The 25,290-nt window shown below is 45.3% G+C and overlaps 1 protein-coding gene across 1 annotated transcript in view; it reads left to right on the top strand.

Annotated features, from left to right (window-relative positions):
- CCDC17 (coiled-coil domain containing 17) overlaps positions 1-13,543 on the top strand; it is a 55,083-nt gene extending 41,540 nt beyond the window's left edge. The window contains exons 12-15 of the mRNA XM_029618248.1: positions 1,943-2,158; positions 6,110-6,332; positions 12,302-12,412; positions 13,032-13,543. Of these exons, the coding sequence (XP_029474108.1) occupies positions 1,943-2,158; positions 6,110-6,332; positions 12,302-12,412; positions 13,032-13,193 (712 nt within the window). The 3' untranslated portion in view covers positions 13,194-13,543. The remainder of the gene's footprint in view (positions 1-1,942; positions 2,159-6,109; positions 6,333-12,301; positions 12,413-13,031) is intronic.
- The last annotated feature ends 11,747 nt before the right edge of the window (positions 13,544-25,290 follow it).

The following is a 25,290-nucleotide window of genomic DNA, read 5'->3' as shown; positions in this document are numbered from 1 at the left end:
GCAGTCAGCACAGTGCCTGTGAGTCAGTGTTAAACTTCACAGGCCCTGCACCAAGCATTGCTGCTGGATGTAGGTCCCAATGGCGGTCCTTGTCGAGAGAAATTGTCCCTTTTCTTGTAACCTCATCCACTGATTTTTGTGATCCCATTTGGGGAAGACCAAGAGATGTGCACGTAAATACTTATGCGCACAGGCACGCACCAGGGGTCCCTTGCCATCCAACTTTACTGCTGCTATGGATGCCACGTAAGTTATAAAATAAAAATATCTAGGCTAGTCAGTAGGGTTTTAAGAGTTGGGGCTAACAGGGGAAAAGGGAGAGTATTATCCTATGAGGGTTTGGAAGTCCTATCCGTAAACTGGGTGAACTGGGAGCGAACTGGGAAAACTAGCTATGGCGTCTGCACACGTCCCTTATAAACACCCCCCACACACACTTATTTTTATTTATTTATTTAAAACCTTTTCTATACCGTTGCTAAGTTAAATACCATCGCAACGGTTTACATGTAGGCACATATTTAATGTAGGTAAAAGTGTACTATAGTACATGCTAACAGGTGCCGTCAAAGGTTCGGTTACAATATATCATTAGACAAAATAATTTTTAGAGAAGTGGGTCATGACCCAGTGTACTGAAAGTACTTTTACGGGTAAATTTATCATGCATAGTGTTATCAATATGCTAGTTGTGATGTGGGGTTCATAGACTACTCTACTGTATCGCCCTAAGAACTGTGTGTCGGTGCTTATCTGCTTATTCCTGAATAATTTCTATTCTCCCGTCTCCTTGTAAAATGCTTGTTTAAAAAGCCATGTTTTTAGGTTTTTCTTGAATGTCTTGAGATCACTTTGTAGCCTGATCTCTGGAGGCATTGTGTTCCAGATTATGGGTCCTGCTAGTGATAGGGCTCTTTCTCTCACTTGGGTCAGTCTTGCTGTTTTAACTGTTGGGATGGTTAGGAGTGCTTTATTTGCTGAGCGGAGGTTCTTGTGTGGCGTGTGTACCCGTAATGCTGTGTTTAGCCAGTCTGATTTCTCATCATAAATTAGTTTGTGAATGATACAGAGGGTTTTGTATTTAATTCTGTGTTCAATCGGTAACCAATGTAACTCTGCTAGGGTTTTGGTTATGTGGTCCCTCCTTCTTTTTCCGGTTAGTATTCTAGCTGCTGTGTTCTGAAGTATGTGAAGTGGTCTTAACGTAGTCAGATGCGGTAGACACAGCATTTGCGCGTCCATTTAAATTTGTGCGGACATGTACATGCGTCCAGGCTGTTTTTATAAAGTGCACATAGATGCATGTATGTTAGAAAATGGACACGTCCCTGGACGTGAGCCGGAACACAAGTGCATGTGCGCCCGCGAGCCTGTTTAAAAGTTACCCTCATACTGTGTCAAATAAAAACTTCAGGAGTTGGCTTATGTAGGCAAGAAAAGTAAATATAAAAACCCTCTCAGCACTGGCACAACAGCAATATTTCTCCAGGAGGCGAGTAAATAATCTCACACTATATTATCAGCCTTTTACTGTCACCCAATAGAGACATAAATATACATGGATGTATGCTTGTTTCAATTTTATATGAAATTTTGTTTTGAATTTATGTTGTACATTGCTTGGAAAGATTGCATCAGTTAAGCAAACAATAAGTGATTTCATATAAATAAGTAAATATATATACCGGTATATAATGTTTTTTTTAAATTGTTTTATTTCTGTAATCCACTTTGATGGTTAAGGAAAGGCAGGAATGAACTGGTAGTAAAAAATAAAATAAAGAAATTATTTGACCCTTTCTAATGCAGGGTTAGGACCCTTAGTCGGGCCCAGCATTTTGAGAGCACTTGTGGGATCTGCAGCTTTAGTGCTTTAATTTATCCCTCCTATAATTTACTCTTTTTTTTTTTAATTCTCTCTTTTTTTCTTGGGACGCTACAGGGCTGGTTTTGTCATATTCTATGATTTCCTGATGGGCTTGGATGCTACGTTTTCCCAGGTGCGCCTGGTCTCAGGGCTGTACAGCAATGGGCAGGAGATGGGCAAGTCCACTGCCCTCCCTGCAGTCTTCTGTCAGATGGGTCGAGCTTCACAATACCTGCCAGAGGTCCGGAAAGGGGCCAGCGCCATCCTGGCAGTCACGCAACCTGTGCCACGGTAAGGCACCAGTGCCAAGTTAGCAGAGCAATGGCAAACAAAGTTACATCCACAATCATATAAAACAATACACAATAAAAATATATCATCACACAGACATAAATCAATCTCAAAACCTTTAATTCACTCTTCTATCCCTGTATCATTGTTAGAGCAACAGATGGTATTACTCTCTACCTGCCTGTACCATCAGGGATCTTATCTGCATGTCTTCTTTTCAAAAGCTGTGTTCCAGGGCCAGCTTTATAAGGATTTTTTTTAACATTTTTGTATCTGTCATGGTCCTCATATAAGCCAGCATGGTATTCCATAGTTTGGTCCGGCAACCAAAATTTGCCCTATCGCGGACCAGTGCCAGGTGTGCATGTCCAGTAGGCCAGTATTAATAAATCTTAAGCAACGCGAAGGACTTTATGGGCATAAATTTATTCCAAGCCAAAGCATTTCAGGGCTATACCTGAATGTTTGCAATAACAGTGCTGCTTTATAATGGATTCGATACCGCACAGGAAGCCGGTGTCATGTGGTCGTATTTAGACCCGCCTGTCAGACCTCTGGCTGAAAGCAGAAGCTGGATTTCTAAGCAACAAAGAATTGCAATAACAGAAATTTTTGTTAAAGTAACTGAAAATTATTTGGAGCTAAGAATGGTTTTAGTTTTCTCAGAATTCTGAGTTTAAAATATCCCATTTGATCCCGTTTCTTGATAAGTACTTTCATGGAGAGTTTTCCATCCAACAGTACCCCAACATCTCCAACAATTGTATGACATGAAATTACATGGCCATTAAATTTAAATGAGGGAACTATACCATCATATGGATGATGTGATGAATGAATTATCTCCGATTTCGAAATATTCAGCACTAAGCGGTTATCAAACTAACATTTTTGAATAGTGTCCATATAGATTTCCAATTCATTCATAGTCAATGAGATGGAATGCTTAATTGGTAAAAAAAATTCTGCCAAATTAAGGGACCAGAACTATATCATATTCAGCCAAACAGCCTGCCAATGTAAAGGATCAGCAGCATATTATCAGCCAACCAGCCCTGCCCATGTAAGGGATCAACCCCTTCCACTACCTTCCGCTCCACCAGACCCGAACCTATGGCAAACATCCCCTCGTCCAGCGCGAATGGCGGCAGCGTTCTAAAAAAAGGTTTTGTGATTCCATAAAAGGATGGTTCTTTCGGACCTATTTTAGATTTAAAAGGGGTGAATCAGAATATATATGCTCCTCGATTCCATATGGAATCTCTTTGCATGATCACAGCCTCAGTACGCAAGGGAGAATTGTTATCATCCCTAGATTTGAAAGAGACCTATTTTCATATTCCAATGAAACAAGAATTCCACAAATGTCTTCATTTTTGTATAATTTGTGAATAATTATTTTATTTATTATAAAATTGTCAGCTTTTCAGCTGTGGTACAATAAGATTAATTTTTATATCTTATTACTTTTATGATATGTTTGGTTTTCTTAATTTTAGCTATGACAATAGTAAACTGGTTGAATGTGTTCTAATCATCACTTATGTTCTAGAGATGTCATTTATATAAAAAAAATAGTAGAACTTTGCTTCATTTGTGCTGGATGAGGGGATGTACCCCATAGGTTCTGGATTGGTATAGCAGGTAAACATAATTTCTCCATATTATCAGCCAACCCATGCCAATATAAGGGATCATCACCATATTTTCCACCAAACCACTCATGCCAATGTAAGGGATCAACACCATATTATCAGTTCAAGTCAATATAAGGGATCAACACCATATTTTCAGCCAAACAACCCATGCCAATGTAAGGGATCAACACCAAATTATCAACCAAACAACCCATGCCAATGTAAGGGATCAACACCATATTTTCAGCCAAACAACCCATGCCAATGTAAGGGATCAACACCATATTAACAGCCCATAAGGGATCAACACCATATTATCAGCCAAACAACCCATGCCAATGTAAGGGATCAACACCATATTATCAGCCAAACAACCCATGCCAATGTAAGGGATCAACACCATATTATCAGCCAAACAACCCATGCCAATGTAAGGGATCAACACCATATTATCAACCAAACAACCCATGCCAATGTAAGGGATCAACACCATATTTTCAGCCAAACAACCCATGCCAATGTAAGGGATCAACACCATATTAACAGCCCATAAGGGATCAACACCATATTATCAGCCAAACAACCCATGCCAATGTAAGGGATCAACACCATATTATCAGCCAAACAACCCATGCCAATGTAAGGGATCAACACCATATTATCAGCCAAACAACCCATGCCAATGTAAGGGATCAACACCATATTATCAGCCAAACAACCCATGCCAATGTAAGGGATCAACACCATATTATCAGCCAAACAACCCATGCCAATGTAAGGGATCAACACCATATTATCAGCCAAACAACCCATGCCAATGTAAGGGATCAACAGCATATTAACAGCCCATAAGGGATCAACACCATATTATCAGCCCATAAGGGATCAACACCATATTATCAGCCCATGCCAATATAAGGGATCAACACCATATTATCAACCAAACAACCCATGCCAATGTAAGGGTTCAATGCCCTATTATCAGCCAAACAACCCATGCCAATGTAAGGGTTCAATGCCCTATTATCAGTTCAAGTCAATATAAGGGATCAACACCATATTTTCAGCCAAACAACCCATGCCAATGTAAGGGATCAATGCCAAATTATCAACCAAACAACCCATGCCAATGTAAGGGATCAACACCATATTTTCAGCCAAACAACCCATGCCAATGTAAGGGATCAACACCATATTAACAGCCCATAAGGGATCAACACCATATTATCAGCCCATGCCAATATAAGGGATCAATGCCATATTATTAGCCCATGCCAGTGTAAGGGATCAGTTTTATTTATTTATTTAAATGTTTTATATACCTTCATTCCATGTGAGAATCACTAGTTCATTATGTGAGGCATCAGTGCTATATTATCAGCTAAATAACCCATTCCAGTGTAAGGGATTAATGCCCATATTATCAGCCCATGCCATTGTGATGAATCAGCCAAAGTACTGCATTCTCTTCAGGTGAAAGGTCAGAAGATAGTAATCTCTCCTTGTTTAATTCTTCATTTCTCAGTTCATGCAGACAGATATGAATAATATTCAGCCATATATAACAATAATAAATTGGTCTGGTATAGTGTAGAATTCCAAAGGTTTTCCCCATATAGATTGGAATTTGGGTATACCACTTTTACAATATGTCAGCTTTTCAATAAGTGTAGTCTGAAAGAGTTGGGGAAGGGCTTCCAAAATTTAGCTAATGTAAACCTGGTGGCCAGTAACATTCAAGTAATTAGCCTTTGCATTTCATTATTTAAAAGATGTGTATTTTGCATCATCAGCTGGAAACATATAAAAACACAAAAGAGATGCCTCAGTACCAGAATACTGTTTATAGTAAATCCAATTACTTCTGCTATTTTGTGAAACAGGTCTGTCCAAAAGTGTATGCCACGGAGGCAAGTTCACCACCTATGAATGTGTGTCCTCTTGGGCCCACAAACCCTCCAACAGAGAGAACTGGATTGATTACTAAACTTGAAATATACTGGATATTGATAGGTGCAGTGGGGTAAATGGATCATCAGATCTGACCATCTTCTCCACATTTAAATCTTAGAAGCTCCTCTCTGTAGATCTGCCCACCTGTCCATGTTCACCTAATTGAAGACTTCCTTGTTCCACTTCTTAAAGGAGAAATTCAAATCCAGATGATAATAATCTCTTTACATGAATCTGTTGAAGAAGGTTGGTGGAGACTGAGCCCCACTCAGTATTGATGACGCTGTAGATTGGCTGGATGTAGTAAATACAATCAATTCCCAGAGCGAGATAAGAAAATGTGTTTTCTGCTGCTCCTTAGGATCCGGCCTATGCCATCCCTAGCCCTGGTGGTGGAGCTCCAGGCCTGCGGGGGCTTTGACGTGTATGGGCAGGAAGTACAGCGCTTGTCCTCCAGGGGCTGGACTAAAATTGACCTCTTTGACCAACACAACCAAGTGCTGAGTGGCCACTGGAAGGTTCCGATTCGGGCACTGCCCGTGAGGGTGGAACTCACCTTGGGGCAGCTGAATGTGGTGCCACAGGTAAGTGAGAGCAGAGAGAGCCTCGTTTACAATACATGAGATGCCCCCATCAACCCACAGTAAAATAGGCACAATTTCAAATTCCCCACTGTGACAATATCTGTGGGTACATTTCACCCAAGGCAAAAGGAACATCCACGCTTCTGTCCACTTTGCAACCTGCCTGCTTTCTGTCTGGGCACAGATTTAAAGCTGAGATCTATAGGCACGATTTCCTTCTGCCTTAAACAGCGTCTGAGTAACATCTCCTCTAAACACACTTTCAAGAGCGCAGGGGCTTTCAGACTTCTTGAGGGAACGCTGTTTTCAGACACCAGTTTATCCCTGCAAATCGCTCTTTATCTGCGTAATTGGCTCTGGTAATGGTCCCCATGGTAAAATGTAATAGACACGCCGTGTTTGTTCCAAATGCCAGCTAAGCGTTGTGTGTGGAGGGGTCAGGATGTGCACTCTTCCTTTCCCACAGACATCCCTTCTGCCATGTCCAGGTCCGATGCAAGGGGATTGGGCGCCCTAGGTGAACCTCCTGCCTCGCGCCCACCCCGGGGGCCAAAACCCACCGCACCTCGGCTGGATGTTACCCTCCTCTCCTCCAATCTCCCCATCCTCTGCTGTGTCGGGTGCTGCCGCCGTGCACCATGGACCCCGGTAAAGCGGAGGCAGCTGCTGCTGTGCTCGCTCCGGGAGAGGCCATGGCACTGGAAGCACGGCCAGAGCTGGTGGGGAAGTGGTTCCTGGGTGCTGTCGGCAGCCCCACATGGCTGCTCGTCGGTGCCCTCTAATTTCCGGTGCCCGAGGCCACCGCTGAGTTTGCTTAATTCCTGAGCACATCTGTTCTGTCCTTCTCCCTGTTCTAGCATTTCCCAGGAGAGAACATGGAAGGCACGAGGAACTCTGGTAGTGATTGTCTTCCCTGGATGTGATTTATTTATTTTTATTTCTTATAACCCGTGCTCCAGGCAAGGAAAAACCAATAATAATAATAATACATCGCCCTCTAATAATCAGAAATAACACATCATAGGTAGCTGGGAAGGGTCACTATCGCAGCCTTCTGGAAATTCAACCCCTGCCAAGTCCAAGATGTTGCAGACATTGAAACCTCAGATGCTACTTCGAGGGTGAACTTTTTAAATATGATTCTCAGTCCTACAGCCTCCCCATACCTGCAGCTGTCGAACTGGCAGGTGATAGATCCAGTTCTATGCTCCTATTTTAAGCCATATTAACCTTTATTTTTTTCTTTTTAAATCCGTTGTACTTCTTTTATCTCACCATTTTGTATATATAGTTTTCGGTTGTGTTTATGTTATGTTGTATGCTGAAAAACTTCTAAATAAAGAGTTATTCAAAAAATATATACAGACAAAAATCAGACACACAGACACAGACACACAGAAACAGACACAGACACAGACACAGACACTCGCACACATCACCAAGCACCCGATCAGCCAGCAGTCCTCCCTCCAGCCAAGCCCCACAAAACGTAACTCATTTCTGAAAACTCAGAGGTTCGTATTCAAAGGGTGACCCGGACAAACCACAAGATTTAAATTTCCGACCTCTCTAATCACATAAATTTTCCCTGGCTATGTCATTACCTGGAGGCATTCTAGGGTGGAGTTAGGTTATGAGAATATACTGCTGGATGTCTGGAACGCCCTTCCAGAAAAGGTGATGAAGATGAGAAATGTGATGGAATCCAGGAGAGCATGGGACAAACACTGCAGATCCCTAAAGGCCAGAGAATAGACAATGAAGAACTAGGGCAAATTACATTAACTTAAGGTGTAACATTTCTGCATGGGGTAACCTGCACGGAGCGGCAGTTACCGCCCTTAACAGAAACATGGGGGTAACCTGCACGGAGCGGCAGTTACTGCCCTTAACAGAAACATGGAGTAACCTGCAGGGAGCGGCAGTTACCGCCCTTAACAGAAACATGGGGGTAACCTGCACGGAGCGGCAGTTACTGCCCTTAACAGAAACATGGAGTAACCTGCAGGGAGCGGCAGTTACTGCCCTTAACAGAAACATGGAGTAACCTGCAGGGAGCGGCAGTTACTGCCCTTAACAGAAACATGGGGTAACCTGCACGGAGCGGCAGTTACTGCCCTTAACAGAAACATGGAGTAACCTGCAGGGAGCGGCAGTTACTGCCCTTAACAGAAACATGGGGGTAACCTGCACGGAGCGGCAGTTACCGCCCTTAACAGAAACATGGGGGTAACCTGCAGGGAGCAGCAGTTATTACCCTTAACAGAAACATGGGGGTAACCTGCACGGAGCGGCAGTTACTACCCTTAACAGAAACATGGGGGTAACCTGCCCGGAGCGGCAGTTACTGCCCTTAACAGAAACATGGGGGTAACCTGCACGGAGCGGCAGTTACTGCCCTTAACAGAAACATGGGGGTAACCTGCAGGGAGCGGCAGTTACTGCCCTTAACAGAAACATGGGGGTAACCTGCACGGAGCGGCAGTTACTGCCCTTAACAGAAACATGGGGGTAACCTGCACGGAGCGGCAGTTACTGCCCTTAACATAAGGCATGGGGTAACTGCGCAGAGCCACTTGTTGGACAGACCGGATGGACCATTGGTCTTTATCTGCCATCTATACTATGTTACTAAGTTATCTTTATGAATGTCACAAAAATACTCAAAATACAAAAAATTACTACATCCACTACAGCTTAATAAGAAGGGTAAAAAGCCACCCCAGTCCAATAACTAGTTCCATCGCAAAAGGCCACACTTATGTAATCACGGGTGGCAAAAATGTTTTAAATCTGTCTGAGAATATCTTTATTTAAAGGTGAATTTTAAAAGCTCAGTGCGCACATCAATTGGGAGATGCGCGAATAAGTTCAACTCGTGCGCACCAAGCGGATTTTAGAAGATGGCCAGATACGCACGTGAATGCTGCAGCACTCACCTCTGTAAGGTTTTCAGAAAGGGTCAGGGCGGGGCATGGGCCGGAAATACTTACACAACCCGCAGCGTGCCCAGATCGCCCCTGCCACCTAACTTTACTTTTCCTATGGACGCCGTGTATGTTTAAATTTAAAGAAAACAAGGCAGATCTGTGGGGAATTAAGGGTCTGAGCTAACTGGGGAGGAGTGAAGGCTATCAAGCCAGGGGGATTGGAGGACCTCTCTCGCAACTGGGTACAAACTGGTAAAACTGGGAATGGCGTCGGGGCGCACCCCTTTTAAAATCCCTGATTTACCTAGTGGACGCGGCCTTTGTGCGTCATGCGCACGACCAGTGAGCCTGACTTCAGTGCTGGGAAAAATAGAGGAAACTATTCTCAAGATCAAAATCACAGAACATATAGAAAGACCTGGTTTAATGGAACACAGTCAACATGGATTTACCCAAGGGAAGTCTTGCCTAACAAATCTGCTTCATTTTTTTGAAGGGGTTAATAAACATGTGGATAAAGGTGAACCGGTAGATGTAGTGTATTTGGATTTTCAGAAGGCGTTTGACAAAGTTCCTCATGAGAGGCTTCTAGGAAAAGTAAAAAGTCATGGGATAGGTGGTGATGTCCTTTCATGGATTACAAACTGGTTAAAAGACAGGAAACAGAGAGTAGGATTAAATGGGCAATTTTCTCAGTGGAAAAGGGTAAATAGTGGAGTGCCTCAGGGATCTGTACTTGGACCGGTGCTTTTCAATATATTTATAAATGATCTGGAAAGGAATACAACGAGTGAGGTTATGAAATTTGCGGATGATACAAAATTATTCAGAGTAGTTAAATCACAAGCGGATTGTGATACATTACAGGAGGACCTTGTGAGACTGGAAGATTGGGCATCCAAATGGCAGATGAAATTTAATGTGGACAAGTGCAGGGTGTTGCATATTGGGGGAAAAATAACCCTTGCTGTAGTTACACGATGTTGGGTTCCATATTAGGAGCTACCACCCAGGAAAAAGATCTAGGCGTCATAGTGGATAACACATTGAAATAGTCGGTGCAGTGTGCTGCAGCAGTCAAAAAAGCAAATAGAATGTTAGGAATTATTAGGAAGGGAATGGTGAATAAAACAGAAAATGTCATAATGCCTCTATCACTCCATGGTGAGACTGCACCTTGAATACTGTGTACAGAGAAGGGCAACCAAATGATAAAGGGGATGGAACAGCTCCCCTATAAGGAAAGGCTGAAGAGGTTAGGGCTGTTCAGCTTGGAGACAGCTGAGGGGGGATATGATAGAGGTCTTTAAGATCATGAGATGTCTTGAACGAGTAGATGTGAATCGGTTATTTACACTTTTGAATAATAGAAGGACTAGGGGGACATTCCATGAAGTTATCAAGTAGCACATTTAAGACTAATCGGAGAAAATTCTTTTTCACTCAACGCACAATAAAGCTCTGGAATTTGTTGCCAGAGGATGTGGTTAGTGCATTTAGTGTAGCTGGGTTCAAAAACAGTTTGGATAAGTTCTTGGAGGAGAAGTCCATTAATGGCTATTAATCAAGTTTACTTAGGGAATAGCCACTGCTATTAATTGCATCAGTAGATTGGGATCTTCTTAGTGTTTGGGTAATTGCCAGGTTCTTGTGGCCTGGTTTGGCCTCTGTTGGAAACAGGATGCTGGGCTTGATGGACCCTTGGTGTGACCCAGCATGGCAATTTCTTAGGTTCTTATTTACAGGCCATTTTATTGAGCATGATCTCTGTAAAACATCCAAATCTTTGAGCATCCAACTATATGACAAGTTGTTCCTGGAAAGACACAGAATCATATGCTTTCCTGATAAAAGCAATCAAGGCTATTAGAGTATAAGAGAACCTACCAGACTTGGGATTACTCTGGAACCAGGAATTAGATATTCCAGTCTCCCATAAGAAGTTAAGAAAATGCTTCGAGAATTCCAATTTGGTCTCAGAAACTATTTCACTTCGAGAGACACAATTCAAATTTCTTCAACATATGTATATCTTCCATTCCTGGGCATTTAAGGCCAAGATGTAATTGACAGGCAGATGCTGGAAGGGGCTGGACGCTAAAGGAACTCTCTTTCATTGCTTTTGGGAATGCACAGAGATACAAGCTTTTGGAAGACGGTATTGCACTGTTTGGAATGACATTTTTCTCTACAGATATCCTCAAATCTGTTTGTTTGATAAAGTGGCTGATGTTCACATCACGGCCACAAAGTCACAGAAAATATTCTTACAAAAAGCCTGATTGCCAAACAATAGATTTTGGAACACTGGATAAAAGTGGAAAATCCCACATTTCTACAGTGGAAACTGAGGTGCTCATATACCACCAGCTTAAGCATCCTATCTGCAAGACACTCTTTGGGGGGGGGGGGGGGGGGGGGAAAGACATTTTTAGATGTCTGGCAAGTGTCTCTTGTCCCTGAACTCTACAGCACGAAGTGTTTTGCTTTCATTAACCTGAATGGGTGAGCTTAGAAGGACTTGGTGTAAGGGACAGTGATATTGTCTATTATTTCTGGTTATGTTCCAATCTAGTATCCAATGGAGCGTAATGTGTAGACCTCACGCTTAGAGTCCTAGCTGTCAAGGACGGGATAAGATGTCAGGGGGAGAGATTATACACCTGATGTCATGATCAGATGTTCTTTTGTTCTTTCTGCATTACTGAAAACTTTAAAATAAAGATATACAAAAAATATATTCAGGACAGACAAAGAAGCAGCTTGAGGAGCTTCATTTATTATGGAAAATGGTTAACACCAAACAGGGTGTGGTGAGGAAAAGCAGGGACTAAAAGGTGGGTTTTTAGGCTGAATTTCAGTAAAGCTGCAACTCTAGTAGAGGTGGTGGAGGTCATCACCTTGTAATCCCTTGACAGAGGGTCTGCGACTGGGGTTTTGTGAGGCTTTTTTGCACCTCCCAGCTCTCATAAATAAACAAGGATGTCATAATTCCCTGATCTTCTGACAGCAACTGACAAATGTTAACATTCCCTGCAGGTTGGCTCAGCAGAGCTTTATCTCAGAGTGGTGAATGCAAGAGATGCTGATATGCAGGCCATGGCAGAGATAGATCCCAGGAACAGCTCCATCTACAAGTACCCGCCTCTGGTAAGTGCAAGGAGAGTCCATCCCATCAGAATACAAACGTAGGGGAACCACCACAAAGCCAGCAGTGCAGCATTTCTCCAGCACCCTCCGCTACAGCAATAGACTATCCTTTATGTGGAGAAAAACTCCTGCTTAGAGACATTTAAATAAACAGAGTTCCCATCAGAATAGATGGCTGTACAGAACTGCACTGTAGCTCTCACTGGAATTACTTATAGGACTGTATAATGCTGCACTGCACTTGTGGAACATTTTACAGTGCTGTAAGAGCCACACTAAGCTGCACATAGTGCTGCATTGCAGTATTTTACAGTGCAAGTTGCACTGGAATATTTTACGATGCCACAGTGGTCCAATGCAGGTTGCATGTGAATATTTCAGTGCTGCATTGCAGGTTGTTTGATAACATTTTGCAAGGCATACTGCGAGTTGCTCTGGAATATTCTGCATCACTGCATGGTGTCACACTGCCCATTGCAGTGGAATATTTTACAGCCTTGCACCCCTCATTTTTTTCACTCGTGTACAGATGAAGCTTTGAAGAAAGCTTCTTTCTTCCTCTGCCCCTCCCCCCATACATCCTTTTAATAATTCTAATTGTTTCTTTTCTTGGTTTCAGATATCCAGTCGTAGTGCTCCTCTGGTGGAAAATTCTCCTCCCCAGCAAGCTTTCTACCCTTCCCCCACCAATCTCCATCTCTCCCTCTTTCCTTTCACTGACTATGTTGATCCTCCCCCTGGTCAGGAGCAGCCAAACAAACAAAATACAAATGAAAGGTGAGAAAGAGCACCTTAACCTTTACCCATCCACTCACCCATTTATCCTATCTAGACTTCCTCCTCTTTCCCCTATCCACCCTTAGTCCTCCTCTCCTTAACGTACCCAGACCTCTGTAATTATCTGACCCACTCCGCCTCCCTTAACCCAGCCATGCCTTGTCCCTTTAATAAATCCAGATTCCCTTCACCTAGTCACACCTTTTGTCTTTATCCAACCTCCTCTTAGCGTAGCCATACCCCTCTCGTCACGCTCCCTTCTGCTGGAAGGCATCTTCATAGGCTTTATGCTAGAAATATTCACAGAAGCTGATGTAATAAAGGGGACATTAAAACCTGTACTATTTTTTTGTGGAGGTGTTCTTTTATTCATGTGTTAAAAAAAATGCATCCATGTGGGATGCAGTAAACTTATAGCATGCAAATGGGCCAAAAGTAAAATAAGCATGGGTCACTTAGAGATGCCGACAAGAGAGCGCAGCCTGGATTAATATATTTGAAACACTGTCACTATGTCAGACATGCAGCCAAAAAATTTTTTTATCTTCAATTGAGATAAGCACTTTAATTTTTTAGGAAATGTTTACTCGCAAATAACAGTGGTCATTCTTTCTAATCTTTGACACATGGGAATCAACTCTCAGACACTCTAAGATGTGAGAGCAGACAGTGTCCTGTGTATGAAGGTCAGAAGAACATGCCATACTGGGTCAGACCAAGGGTCCATGAAGCCCAGCATCCTGTTTCCAACAGTGGCCAATCCAGGCCATAAGAACCCAAAAACTAAGTCTATCCCATGTTACTGTTGCTAGTAATAGCAGTGGCTATTTCTTTAAGACAACTTGATTAATTGCAGGTAAAGGACTTCTCCTCCAAGAACTTATCCAATCCTTTTTTAAACCTTTCTACACTAATTGCATTAACCACATCCCCTGGCAACAAATTCCAGGTCATAAATAACTAGATTTTGAAACCAGCATATAATCTTAAATAAAGTACTAGGGTGTTTTCTGTGAATTTGTTATAGAAACATAGAAATGATGGCAGAAAAAGATCAATCGGCCCATGCACTCTGCAAGGCAAGCTCTCACACATTTTCCCATACATCTCTGTTTCACCAAACACCAAGTTCAGGGGCCTTGTTTGTAACTGATTCAAATTTCCTGCCACCCCCTGCCATTGATGCAGAGAGTAATGTTGGAGTTGCATCAAAGGTGAGCATAAGCAAGTTACCCCGCTGCCTCTTTACCCAGACTGCCTTAGATCCATGCCTTGTTGGATGTTATCTGAATGTAAATCCTCTTTTCCTCATTACTCGCTGCCGTTGAAGCAGAGAGCAACGTTGTATATGCATTCAAAGTGAAGGATAAGGCTTAATTGGTTTAGGGTAGTAACTGCCACAATAAGCAAGCTACCCCCACACTTATTTGTTGACCCGGACTGTATCATTCAGTCCTTGTTGGTTGTTTGAAAGCAAATCCTCTTTTCTACATTTCCCCCTGCTGTTGAAGCAGAGAGCAATGCTGTATATGCATTCAAAGTGATGTATCAGGCTTAATGTTACACACGCCAGCCACAACAGAGCCACGGCTCAGCCCCCTCACTTCGTAAAGTGATCCAGCATCTGGTTCCTCATCTCTGGTAGCTGTGGGTCACCAGCTCTGTCCTCAGGCCACGCCTGGGGCCTCCGGCTCTGCTGCAGTTCCTGCTGTTGGATGTCAGGCCTCTCCGCGTGGCCCGCAGAGAGATGTCATCCCGACCAGTGTCGCACCCCTCCCTAGGTGCACGCACACAGCTAGTCCTTACATAGAGCCCATGGTAGGAACCTGGCCATGGCCCCAGATGATGACTTCAGCAGAGCTCCAGTAGATAAGCCTGGGCTCCGCTCTCTCAAATTGCCTTTGCAATAGGTCCCCTCCCTAGTTGAATACTTGTTGCCTCTTCAGTTCCTGGTTCCCAATTGCCTTCATTCCTATTTTTCATTTCTCCTTCAGATTGCTAACCTGGTTTGTCCTTTGCATAACCTGACTACTCCATTGCCTGTCTCCAGCCCCGATCCTCTGCAGTGCCTGATTACTCCGTTGCCTCTCTCCAGCCCCACCTGCTGCTTTGTCTGACCATCCTTTGACTCTCTCCTCGTCTAGACCTCAGCCTTGCTTGCCACTGCTTCCAGACTGCCAGCAGCCATGAACCCAGCTTGCTTAAAAGACATGGTTCACTCAGGCTTCGGCCAGCTCTTGCTCAGGTGCCCAGGTCTCCGCCTCATCCAGTACAGACTGATACTTACATTAGTTGCTGCCTCGATCCACCCATCAACGACCAATGACATAGGCCACCTAAGTCCAGGCGGCCCCGGCCCCCAAAGGCTCAACCCATGGGGAACGAGGGCTAGTACTGGTGAAGCACCAGCCGGCCTCTGTCCGTCAGCCTCTCTGCGCCTGCCAATGGTGGGGACGCATAGGATACCTCCTACAGGTAGCGTCAACCCCACCTCTAGCGCAACACTTATTGGTTTAGGATAGTAACTACAGCAATAAGTAAGCTACCCCCATATTTATGTTTACCCAGATGGTGAGGTTCAGTCGTTGTTGGTTGAAAGCAAATTCTCTGTTCCACATTTCCCCCTGCCATAGAAGCAGAGAGCAACACTGTTTATGTATGCAAAGTGATGTAACAGGCTTAATTGATTTAGAGTAGTAACCACCGTAATAAGCAAGCTAGCCCCACACTTGTTTAACCAGATTGTGAAATTCAGACCTTACTGATAGTTATCTAAATGCAAATCCTCTTTTCCACCTTTGCCCTTGAAGCAGAGAGCAATGTTGGAATTGCATTAACCATGCAAAGGCTTATTAAGTAAGGGTAGAAGTCACCAGGTAGTAGCCTCCACTCCAGTAATCCATCCCCAGGGCTCTTCTCTTCATTCCCATCCTCTAGCGTTTATGGATCCAGTGTTCATCCCATGCCCCTTTGAAATCCTTCACAGCTTTAATCTTCACTTCCTCCGGAAGGGTATTCCAGGCATCCACCACCCCTCCCCATGAAGAGATAGTTCCTGACATTGGTTCTGAGTCTTCCTCCCTGGAGCTTCAAAGAGTGGGCCCTAGTTCTACTGATTTTTTTTCCCCTATCTGAAAGGTTTGTTGATGATCATGGATCATTAAAACCTTTCAAGTATCTGAAAGTCTGTATCATATCACCCCTGCTCCTCTTCTGTGTACATATTTAGATTCTTCAATCTCTCCTGATAAGTCATTTTATGTAGACCATCCACCTTTTTTTGTCGCCCTCCTCTGGACCACCTCCATCTTGTCTGTCGCTTTGGAGATGCGTTCTCCAGCACTGAACGCCGAGCTCCAGGTGAGTTCCCACCAAGGCCCTGTACAAAAGGATAATTACTTCCTTTCTCTTACTAGATATTCCTCTCTCTATGCAGCCTAGCATTCATTTGGCTTTAACTATCACCTTGTCACATAGTGTCTATTGATCTGAAGTCGACGAAACAATCACCCCAAGGTCAATCTCCTGCTCCATGCACATCACCCCCCCCCCCAATCAAATACAGATACACTGATGTATCTGATATTTGTTTTGTCACCTCACTTTACCTCGGTGGCAATTCTTTCTTCAGCTTGACTTTTTGCTGTCTTAATTACTTTCTTCATTGTCCTCAGTTCCACCAGATATTCTTCTCTGTACTTCTCCCGTCAGTATCCTTTATATTTCTTGAATGCTGTTTTTGGCTTTTATTTGTCATCTACCTCCTTTGAGAACCAGATAGAAAAGTAAAGAAAAGAAAAATGAAGCCTAACCTATAGATTAGGTGCCTTGGTAATTGCTCCTTTGAGTGTGGTCCATTGTTCCACATCGCTCTTGTTCTCCCAGCCTTCTAGTTCTTCCGCCAGGTACTTCCCCATTTCATCAAAGTCTGTGTTTTTGAACTGCAAAAAACTCAGGTTTTTAAGCTTCTTCTCCTTATCCTATGAGCCTGCCAGTTTTCTCTTCAAAAGCAACTGTGGCCAGACTAGCAAAAATGATTAAAAACAGATAACCATTTCAATACTCAGCCCATAAGCAACACTGAGCTCAGATAGTGTAAACAACACTGGTCTAGAGCCTGGACTAACTTACCACTATTACCTGTAACCACACAGGACGGCAACTCCACTGACTGATTCAAATGAAACACAGACATGACCTTCGGCAGAAATGAGGGTACTGTTCAAAGTGATACCCCAGACTCCGAAAAACACAAGAACAGGTCTCTGCCGGACAAGGCTTGAATCTCTGATTTCCTCATGGCTATCTGCTCAGCCAGATGCATAACAGTCTTTAGTGTTAAATCCTTTAAGGTAGCTCACTTTAGAGGTTCAAATGGCAGACCTCACAAGCCCTGGTTACCAAATTCAAACTCCAAGAAGGACAAATGGGATGAACTGGAGGTTTTAGATGCTTCGCACCCTTCAGATACCATGCCACAGCAGGATGAGTCACAAGGGATGTACCATCGACCTTACCCCTTAAAGATCCTAGAGCCACCACCTGCACCTGAAGGGAACTATACACCAAACCTTTCCTCAAATCCTCATGTAAGGCGGCGAGAATTTGTACAACCGAGGCCTGCTGCGGCAAAACTTGCAAACCGCTACACCATAAATCAAAAACCTGTCAGAGCCAAACAGACGTGAGTGAGGTGGAAGTCTTGCGAGCCCTGAGAAGAGTGGAAATAACAGACTCAGAGAAATCTCTCAATCTCTCTCTCTCTCCTGCCTCCTTTCATAAGCCAGACTGCTAGACAGAAGCAATCCACCTGATTGAAAAATACGGGACCCTGGCAAAGTAGATTCGGATGAGGACCGAGACGCAAGGGACCGTCCATGGCCAAATTGACCAAGTCTGTGAACCACAGCATCCACAGCCATTCCAAGGCTACCAGAATGACCAACCTCAGGTGGCACTCTATTCTTCACAGAACTTTGCCCACCAACAGCAAAGGAGGGAAAACAGAGCAGAACGGCCATGGGAGGACCAGAGCATCCACTCCTGCTCTGTGCTCCCTCCTACGACTGAAGAAGTGAGCCACCTTTGCATTCCGCATAGTTACCCTCAAGTCCAGGACAGGGAACACCCCATCGCCGCGTCAGTTGCATTGCTTCCTCTAATAGCTTTCACGCACCGGCATCTAGCTTCTGAAAAAAATCTGCCTGCACGTTGTCCACACCAGCAATGTATGATGCTGCCAACACCTCACCCAGACCATCAGCTTGTCTGATTCCACGGTGACTGGCCGACTCTTCATGCCACCTTGACGATTGATGTATGCCAGTCATCACATTGTCTGAGAGAATCTTCACCGACTGATTCCAAACAAGTGGGAGAAAGGCGCACACAACGGCAGACGGGCCGCTCGGATTTTCAAACAATTTATGGACTACTGTGCCTCCTGCCATGTCCACTGATCCTGTGCCGACTGCAACTGACATTACTGCCCCCCCCCCCCCCCCCAACCTGAGAGGCTGGCATCTGTCATCACAGTGACTCACTGTGAGTTCTCCAGGTCCACCCCACGATGCAAGTGTTGTGGAACTAGCCACCATGCTGAACTCACCCCTTCGGGATCCAGAAGCAGCAAGGGCAATTGGAATTCTTCAGACTTGGGATCCCAGCAGGAAAGCAGCACTCTGCAAAGGTCTCATATGTGTGAAAACCCAGGGGACCAGCTCCAGCGTAGATGCCAAGGGCCAAGAACTTGCAAGTAGTCCCAAACTTTGGGTACCCGCAAGGCTAAGAGCTGCTGGGTTTGAGTAGTCAGCTTGTCTATTCGCTCCTGACGGAGAAAAACTTTGCCGATAGCTGTGTGAAACCGGGCTCCGAGGAAGTGTAACTGTTGCAAAGGAACCAACTGGCTCTTGGGGAAGTTGACAACCGATCCGAGAGCATGAAGACACTCCAAAACCAAATGAACCACGAACTTGCAGAGTTCTTCCGTCTTTGCTCGAATAAGGCAGTTGTCCAAGTAGGGATGAACTAAGATCCCCTCTTGCCTGAGAGCTGCCGCCACCACCACCATGGTGAAGACACAGGGAGCCGTTGCTAACCCGAACTGCAGAAACCTCTGATGATCTTCCCTGATGCCTATATGAAGGTAAGCCTCCTTCAGATCCAACGAGGCCAAAAATTCACCTTTGTGGATGACTGCAGTGACAGACCTCAGTGTCTCCATGCAGAAACGAGGTATCCGCAAAGCTTTGTTCACTTTGAGGTCCAATATCAGACGGAAGGAGTCCTTCTTGGGAACCACGAAATAAATGGAGTAGCTGCCAGTGGGACCAGAACTATGGCCCTGAGGGCTTTCAAGTGAGGCAGAGTTTGGATCAGCACTTGCTGTTTTGCATGAGCGCCACAGGGAGACACTAGAAGTTCTCTTAGTGGTTAAGCAATATTAAAAAAGCGTAACCACGTTCTATGATATTTAGGACCCACTGATCCGAAATAACCTTAACCCATTCCTCAAAAAATAGAGATACGCCCTCCGATCTCCAGCACAGAGGAGTGGGTCTGCACACCTTCATTGTGAGAATTTGTTGCCGGAGGAACCCTGGGAGACCCTGTCCCGGGCCAGCCTCCAACTGCTAAAGGAATGAGCCCAAGTCTGGGACCTTGACTGCTGACGGAGAGCAAAAGACTGAGTCCTGCTTGAACAGTAACAGTGCTGCCCCCACAAACAACCTCAGGAAAAACCGAAGGACCTAGAGGGCCGAGGCTTGTCCTCCAGAAGCTTGTACACCTTATTGTCCCCCAGGGACATAAGCTGCTCAAGCTCCTCGCCAAATAAAAGTTTGCCTATAAACAGAAAGGAACCTGAGACTTAGAAAAATCAGTGGACCAATTGTGGATTATGGAGATCATACAAAGCATCCACGGTATAAGCCACGGCTGCTTCCATCCAATTTGCCTGTTCTGCCTCCGCCAGGGCAGGACTTGGGCCTTAATTGCTGCACCCATTGGAGAGTCGCCCACTGCATGAGACTACCACATACTGCCGCTCTGATACCAAGTGTGGAAACTTCAAACATTCTCTTAAGAACTTCCAGCTTCCTATTCCGAGAATCCTTAAGGGCAGCCCCGCCAGTCACCAGATCATGGTGCGCTTGGCAATAGCTGAGACGGCCGGATCAACTTTAGGAACCTTTAGAAGCTCTAACGTTTCCTCTGGTAGCGGGTAAAGCTTCTCCATAGCCCTAGTGACCCACAGACTAGCCTCTGGCAAGTCCCACGCCCGGGTCATAAGTTGGAAGAGGCTCGGGTGAAAAGGAAAAGTCCTGGGAAGAGGTCAAAGACCCGACAAAACCGGATCTTCTGAAGCAGGCTCAGCCACAGCCTGCGGCACCTGAATGCCCAGCTCCTCCAGTACGTGGGGTATCAAGGGGTCCAGCTCCTCTCTTGAGCAAACTGAGTACTCTCAGGTCATCGCCTTCTACCGGAGCAGAGTTATCCACATCCTCAGGAGAGTCTACATCCTGGGACGCGAGACCTAGCGGGTCAGTGCACGGAGCTGCTACCCCATCTGGAGTGGTAACCCCCCCCCCCGCGGACTCTGGGGACCTCAGCTGGCCTCAGAACCTTCGCTGGTGGAGGAGCCTGTGCATCTAAATCAGCTTCAGCCTCCATATATGCTTTGTACAAAAGCACAAACTGGGAGGAAAAAGGATGCTGTCTCTTTAAGGCCCCCTGGGGGAGGGCCCAAAGGAGAAGAATCAGGCCCCACCTCCTGAGGCCTTACAGGGCTCAAACTGAGTGGCAACAGCTGCGGAGGGAAATCTCACTTCGAGTTCTGCCCTGTGTCAGAGTCCCAGGGAGCCAAAATGGCTGCCACTCCCACTCTGATCGGGAGGAAGGCAGGCCTCATTCTAAACTTTTGCAGGGATTTCCCTGCAGCATGCGATTACATGCTAGCCACTCTCTGGCCTGCCTGTGGCTGTTCTATCGGCCCCTCTCCCCCGGGAAGGCAACAGTAGCAGAGGCTGTCACGGGAGAGCCACGCTGCTGGCTCCCCACAAGCAGAGTACTGTGATCCACGCAGCATGAGCGGCACAGTAAGTCCCTTAAAATGTAAAAGTGTACCTCTGGAGACCGGGGAGAGCAGAAACTTTTGAAACAGGGTTTTTTGTGTGTGTGTGTGTGTGTGTTGTGCTCCTAAATCAACCAGGAATTAACCACCCTGGGTCAGCCCTTCCAGAGGAAGGGCACATCTCTGGGTAGCAAAGGGGGGAGGGGACTGGCCCACTGGTAAATCCCCACACACACCAGATGAAGGGAGATGACTCCAGGCTATCAGGGGAAAAACCCCCAGCTGTGCCTACCACCAAGGGGTTACCCTTTGGGAGGACTTGCACTCCTGATTATATATACCTGTTTCAAAGGTTTCTGCTCTCCCCGGTCTCAAGAGGTACACTTTCACATTTTAAGGGACGCGAGACCCGCTAGGTCTCGCGTCCCAGGATCTAGACTCGCCTGAGGACGTGGATAACTCTGCTCTGGTAGAAGGCGATGACCCGAGAGTACTCCGTTTGCTCAAGAGAGGAGCTGGACCCCTTGTGCTTACTTTTACATTTTAAGGGACTTACTTTTTTTTTTTTTGGAACTAGCCAAAGGCAACAAGGGGCTCAAACATCCCTCACTTTCAAATCCCCGAAATCTTTTTTTTTTATATAGGATGAGGACTGCACTTTGTGTCTCATCTGCTGGAGTCAGAGAAATACTGAAGGGATCGCAGATGGCACACCTGGTTATAAGGGGTGCTTTTCAGTTTGATTCTGACTCCATCTGCTGGAAGGAAGGCATAATCTCAGCAGTCTGGACTGATCCGGGTACATACAGGGAACTGGAGATTTGCCCCACTTACTGGCCAGTTTCTCCAACTCACTCCCAAATAAAAGCGAGCCGTTAAAAGGCAACTTGGTGAAGTTAGCTTTGGAGGTTGCATTGGCTGACCAATTTCTCAGCCATAACTGGTGCCTGGTTGCTACTATTGAAGCTAACCCTCTGGCTGAAGTGTAGACCAAATCACAGCCTGCATCAGCCAAGGCAGCAGCAGCTGGTTCTATAACTGCCCTGGAATTAACCCTAGAGTCATCAACCTCCTGTGAGAAGCAAATAAAAGTGAGCCACCAAGGATCAAGAAGCGATCTGCAAGGTCATTGTCACTACTTTAAATGCCTGCTTGAAGATGGTCTCAATCACAAGACTCTTTCAAGGCCACTTCCACAGATATAATGGTTCACTTAGCAACTGCACACACAAGCACATCTACCTTTAGAAAAGATAAGCGCTCTTACCACTGAATCCAGGGAGTACAAGCCTTCCAAAGTCTGACCCCCTTTGAAATTAGCCTGAGGCACCTCACTCAAGATCAATCAATTCTTGAATGGCTTCCAAAACTGGGAAGACAAGAGGCTTTACACAAGGAAACCAAAATGGGATTTTTCTTTGGCTCAGACAGGGGATCTGTGCCAGGGACCCTGAGCATTTCCAAGGTCTTGGACATCAGAGCTGGCAGTTCATCTCTATGAAAGAACTGTAGCATAATTCTATATGGCTCTAGACCTGGAAGGATGTCACCATCCTCCAGAGAATCAGGATTGGCATCGGCATGCATGCCATCTGGATCTTTCAGTAGGACCTGCTGTTGCTCTAGGAGTACTCTGGTGCTTAAGAGTAGGTCTAGGCAAGGTTCCCACCTGCTCCTCCATTCTAGGGCAGTGGATTGAATTGAGGATTGCACCTGAAGAAAGGATTTCAACCCCTGGAAAAATTCTACTCAGGAAAATGTAGAAGTATCCAAAGCAAGGAGGCACCTGGGACATACTCACAGAACCAGTTATGGGAGTTCCAAAATCAGGTGCCCCACCTAAGCTGTCTTTACTCAGATTGACATCTGGCTGGGAAAAACCAGGCTTCATGAAATCAGAGGAAGATAAAGCTCCCTGAGCTTCCAAACAGCATTGGCACAAATTAGTGGGCACTCCTGGCTGAGATGCCCTAATATGACAGGCAGAGCAAAGAGAAAGGCGCCATTATGGCTGACAATGTGCAAAGTAGCAGCCCAGATGTGCATCTAGCTTTTTTTTTTCTTTTTAAAGACATCCAAAAATTGGGCATCCTAACGCTAGGCTCCCAATACCTAGGCGTCCATAGAATAAGCGCCACTCAAAAGACAGAAGCACAAACGCTTAACTTGGATACACAAGTAAGCGCTAGCCCGGACAACAAAGCCCAATTAGGACAACTGAATGCACAGCTAGACGCACTTGCCAAACAGATAATTCTGTAGAGAGCAACCTAAGAAGCGTGTGAAAAGCAATTCAGGCCTACCTCAAGCATGCAACCAAGCAGCCTTAGAGCAGGGTCTAGCTAACTAAAGCTGTTCAACCAGCAGGCCACTCACGTCTCTTGACCTCCCCTGGAGCGGGACACATTGGAATGGCATACAGAGAATGGAAACTGGGAGGAAGGAAGCCCTACCAGAACTCTCCTTCACTGTCATTTTTTGTTTAAACACTTACCAGATTTCAGCCTTATCTAGCTGAGTAACAGAAACATAGAAACGACAGCAGAAGATGGCCAAACAGCCCATCCAGTCTGCCCGGCAAGCTACGCACTTTATCCATTTTTTTTTTCCTTTTTCTCTCTCCCACCTGTTACTATTGGCTTCCAGTACCCTCCAGCCCTAATTCTCCTCCACCCCCACCACCAATGTAGAGAGCAGCGCTGTATCTGCATCCAAGTGAACATCCAGCTCAATTAGGAGTAGCAACTGCTGCAACAAGCAGCCACACCCCTGCCCCATACTCTTACCCACCCCTGGTTTTTTTTTTGGAGATGGCAGCCCTCCATCCTTCCGCTCCGTGAAGGTGGAACACCAACCACTGGCATCCCGCTCCGTGAACGCCTCTGTGGCTACTGCCGCTCCGTGCAGTGTTTTGCTGCCTCCTCTTTATTACTCCCACTAGACCTGATGGATCCACAATGTTTATCCCACGCCCCTTTGAAGTCCTTCACAGTTTTAGACTTCACCACTTCCTCCGGAAGGGCGTTCCAGGCATCCACCACCCTTTCCCTGAAGAAATACTTCCTGACATTGGTTCTTAGTCTTCCTCCCTGGAGCCTCAGCTCGTGACCTCTGGTTCTGCTGATTTTTTTTTTTTGATGGAAAAGGTTTGTCGTTGTCTTTGGATCATTAAAAGTTTTTCAAGTATCTGAAAGTCTGAATCATATCACCCCTGCTCCTCCTTTCCTCCAGGGAGTACATATTTTAGATTCTTCAATCTCTCCTCAAATCTCCTCGTATGTCATCCGATGAAGACCCTCCACCTTCCTGGTCACCCTTCTCTATACCACTCTCATCTTGTCTTTGTCTCTTTGTAGATAAAGTCTCCAGCACTGAACACAGTACTCCAGGTGAGGCCTCACCAAGGACCTGTATAAGGGGATAATCACTTCCCTTTTCTTACTCGATATTCCTCTCTCTATGCAGCCCAGCATTCTTCTGGCTTTTGCGATCGCCTTGTCACATTGTTTCACAGACTTCATATTATTAGACACTATCACCCCAAGGTCTCTCTCCTGCTCCATGCACATCAGCCTTCTCTCCCCCCCCCCCCCATCAAATACAGTTCATAGACTATCTCTGGCTACAGGGGCAGATATAATTTGCCATCACAGTCACGCTCAGCTTCCTGCACCCACTGCCTTTCAACAGCACAAGCAGCTAAGTCCATGCCAGCTGAAAAAACCACTACTGGACCAAGGCACACCTCTGAGGGATCATGGAAATCACCTTAGGAATTCTTAATAGGGGAGGGACTTCATAGTATCATTGCAAAAGAGCAGGGAAAATCCTCTTATTTTCCTCAAATAGAATAATCCCCAGTGGGTAGATGCACAGCCACAATCTGCTGGAGATGGAGAATACTGCAGGCTGATGTCACTAGAGGGGACTATATAGCATGACGTCCGTTTGCTCTATCTCCATCTGCTAGTAGGGCAGCATAAACCCACTTGTTCTAGATTCATCTGACTGGATGCTAAGAATAAGGTTT

The sequence above is a fragment of the Rhinatrema bivittatum genome, chromosome 10 (assembly GCF_901001135.1).
Source record: "Rhinatrema bivittatum chromosome 10, aRhiBiv1.1, whole genome shotgun sequence".
Classification (NCBI taxonomy): Eukaryota; Metazoa; Chordata; class Amphibia; order Gymnophiona; family Rhinatrematidae; genus Rhinatrema; species Rhinatrema bivittatum.
This window is presented reverse-complemented; position numbering and strand designations above follow the sequence as displayed.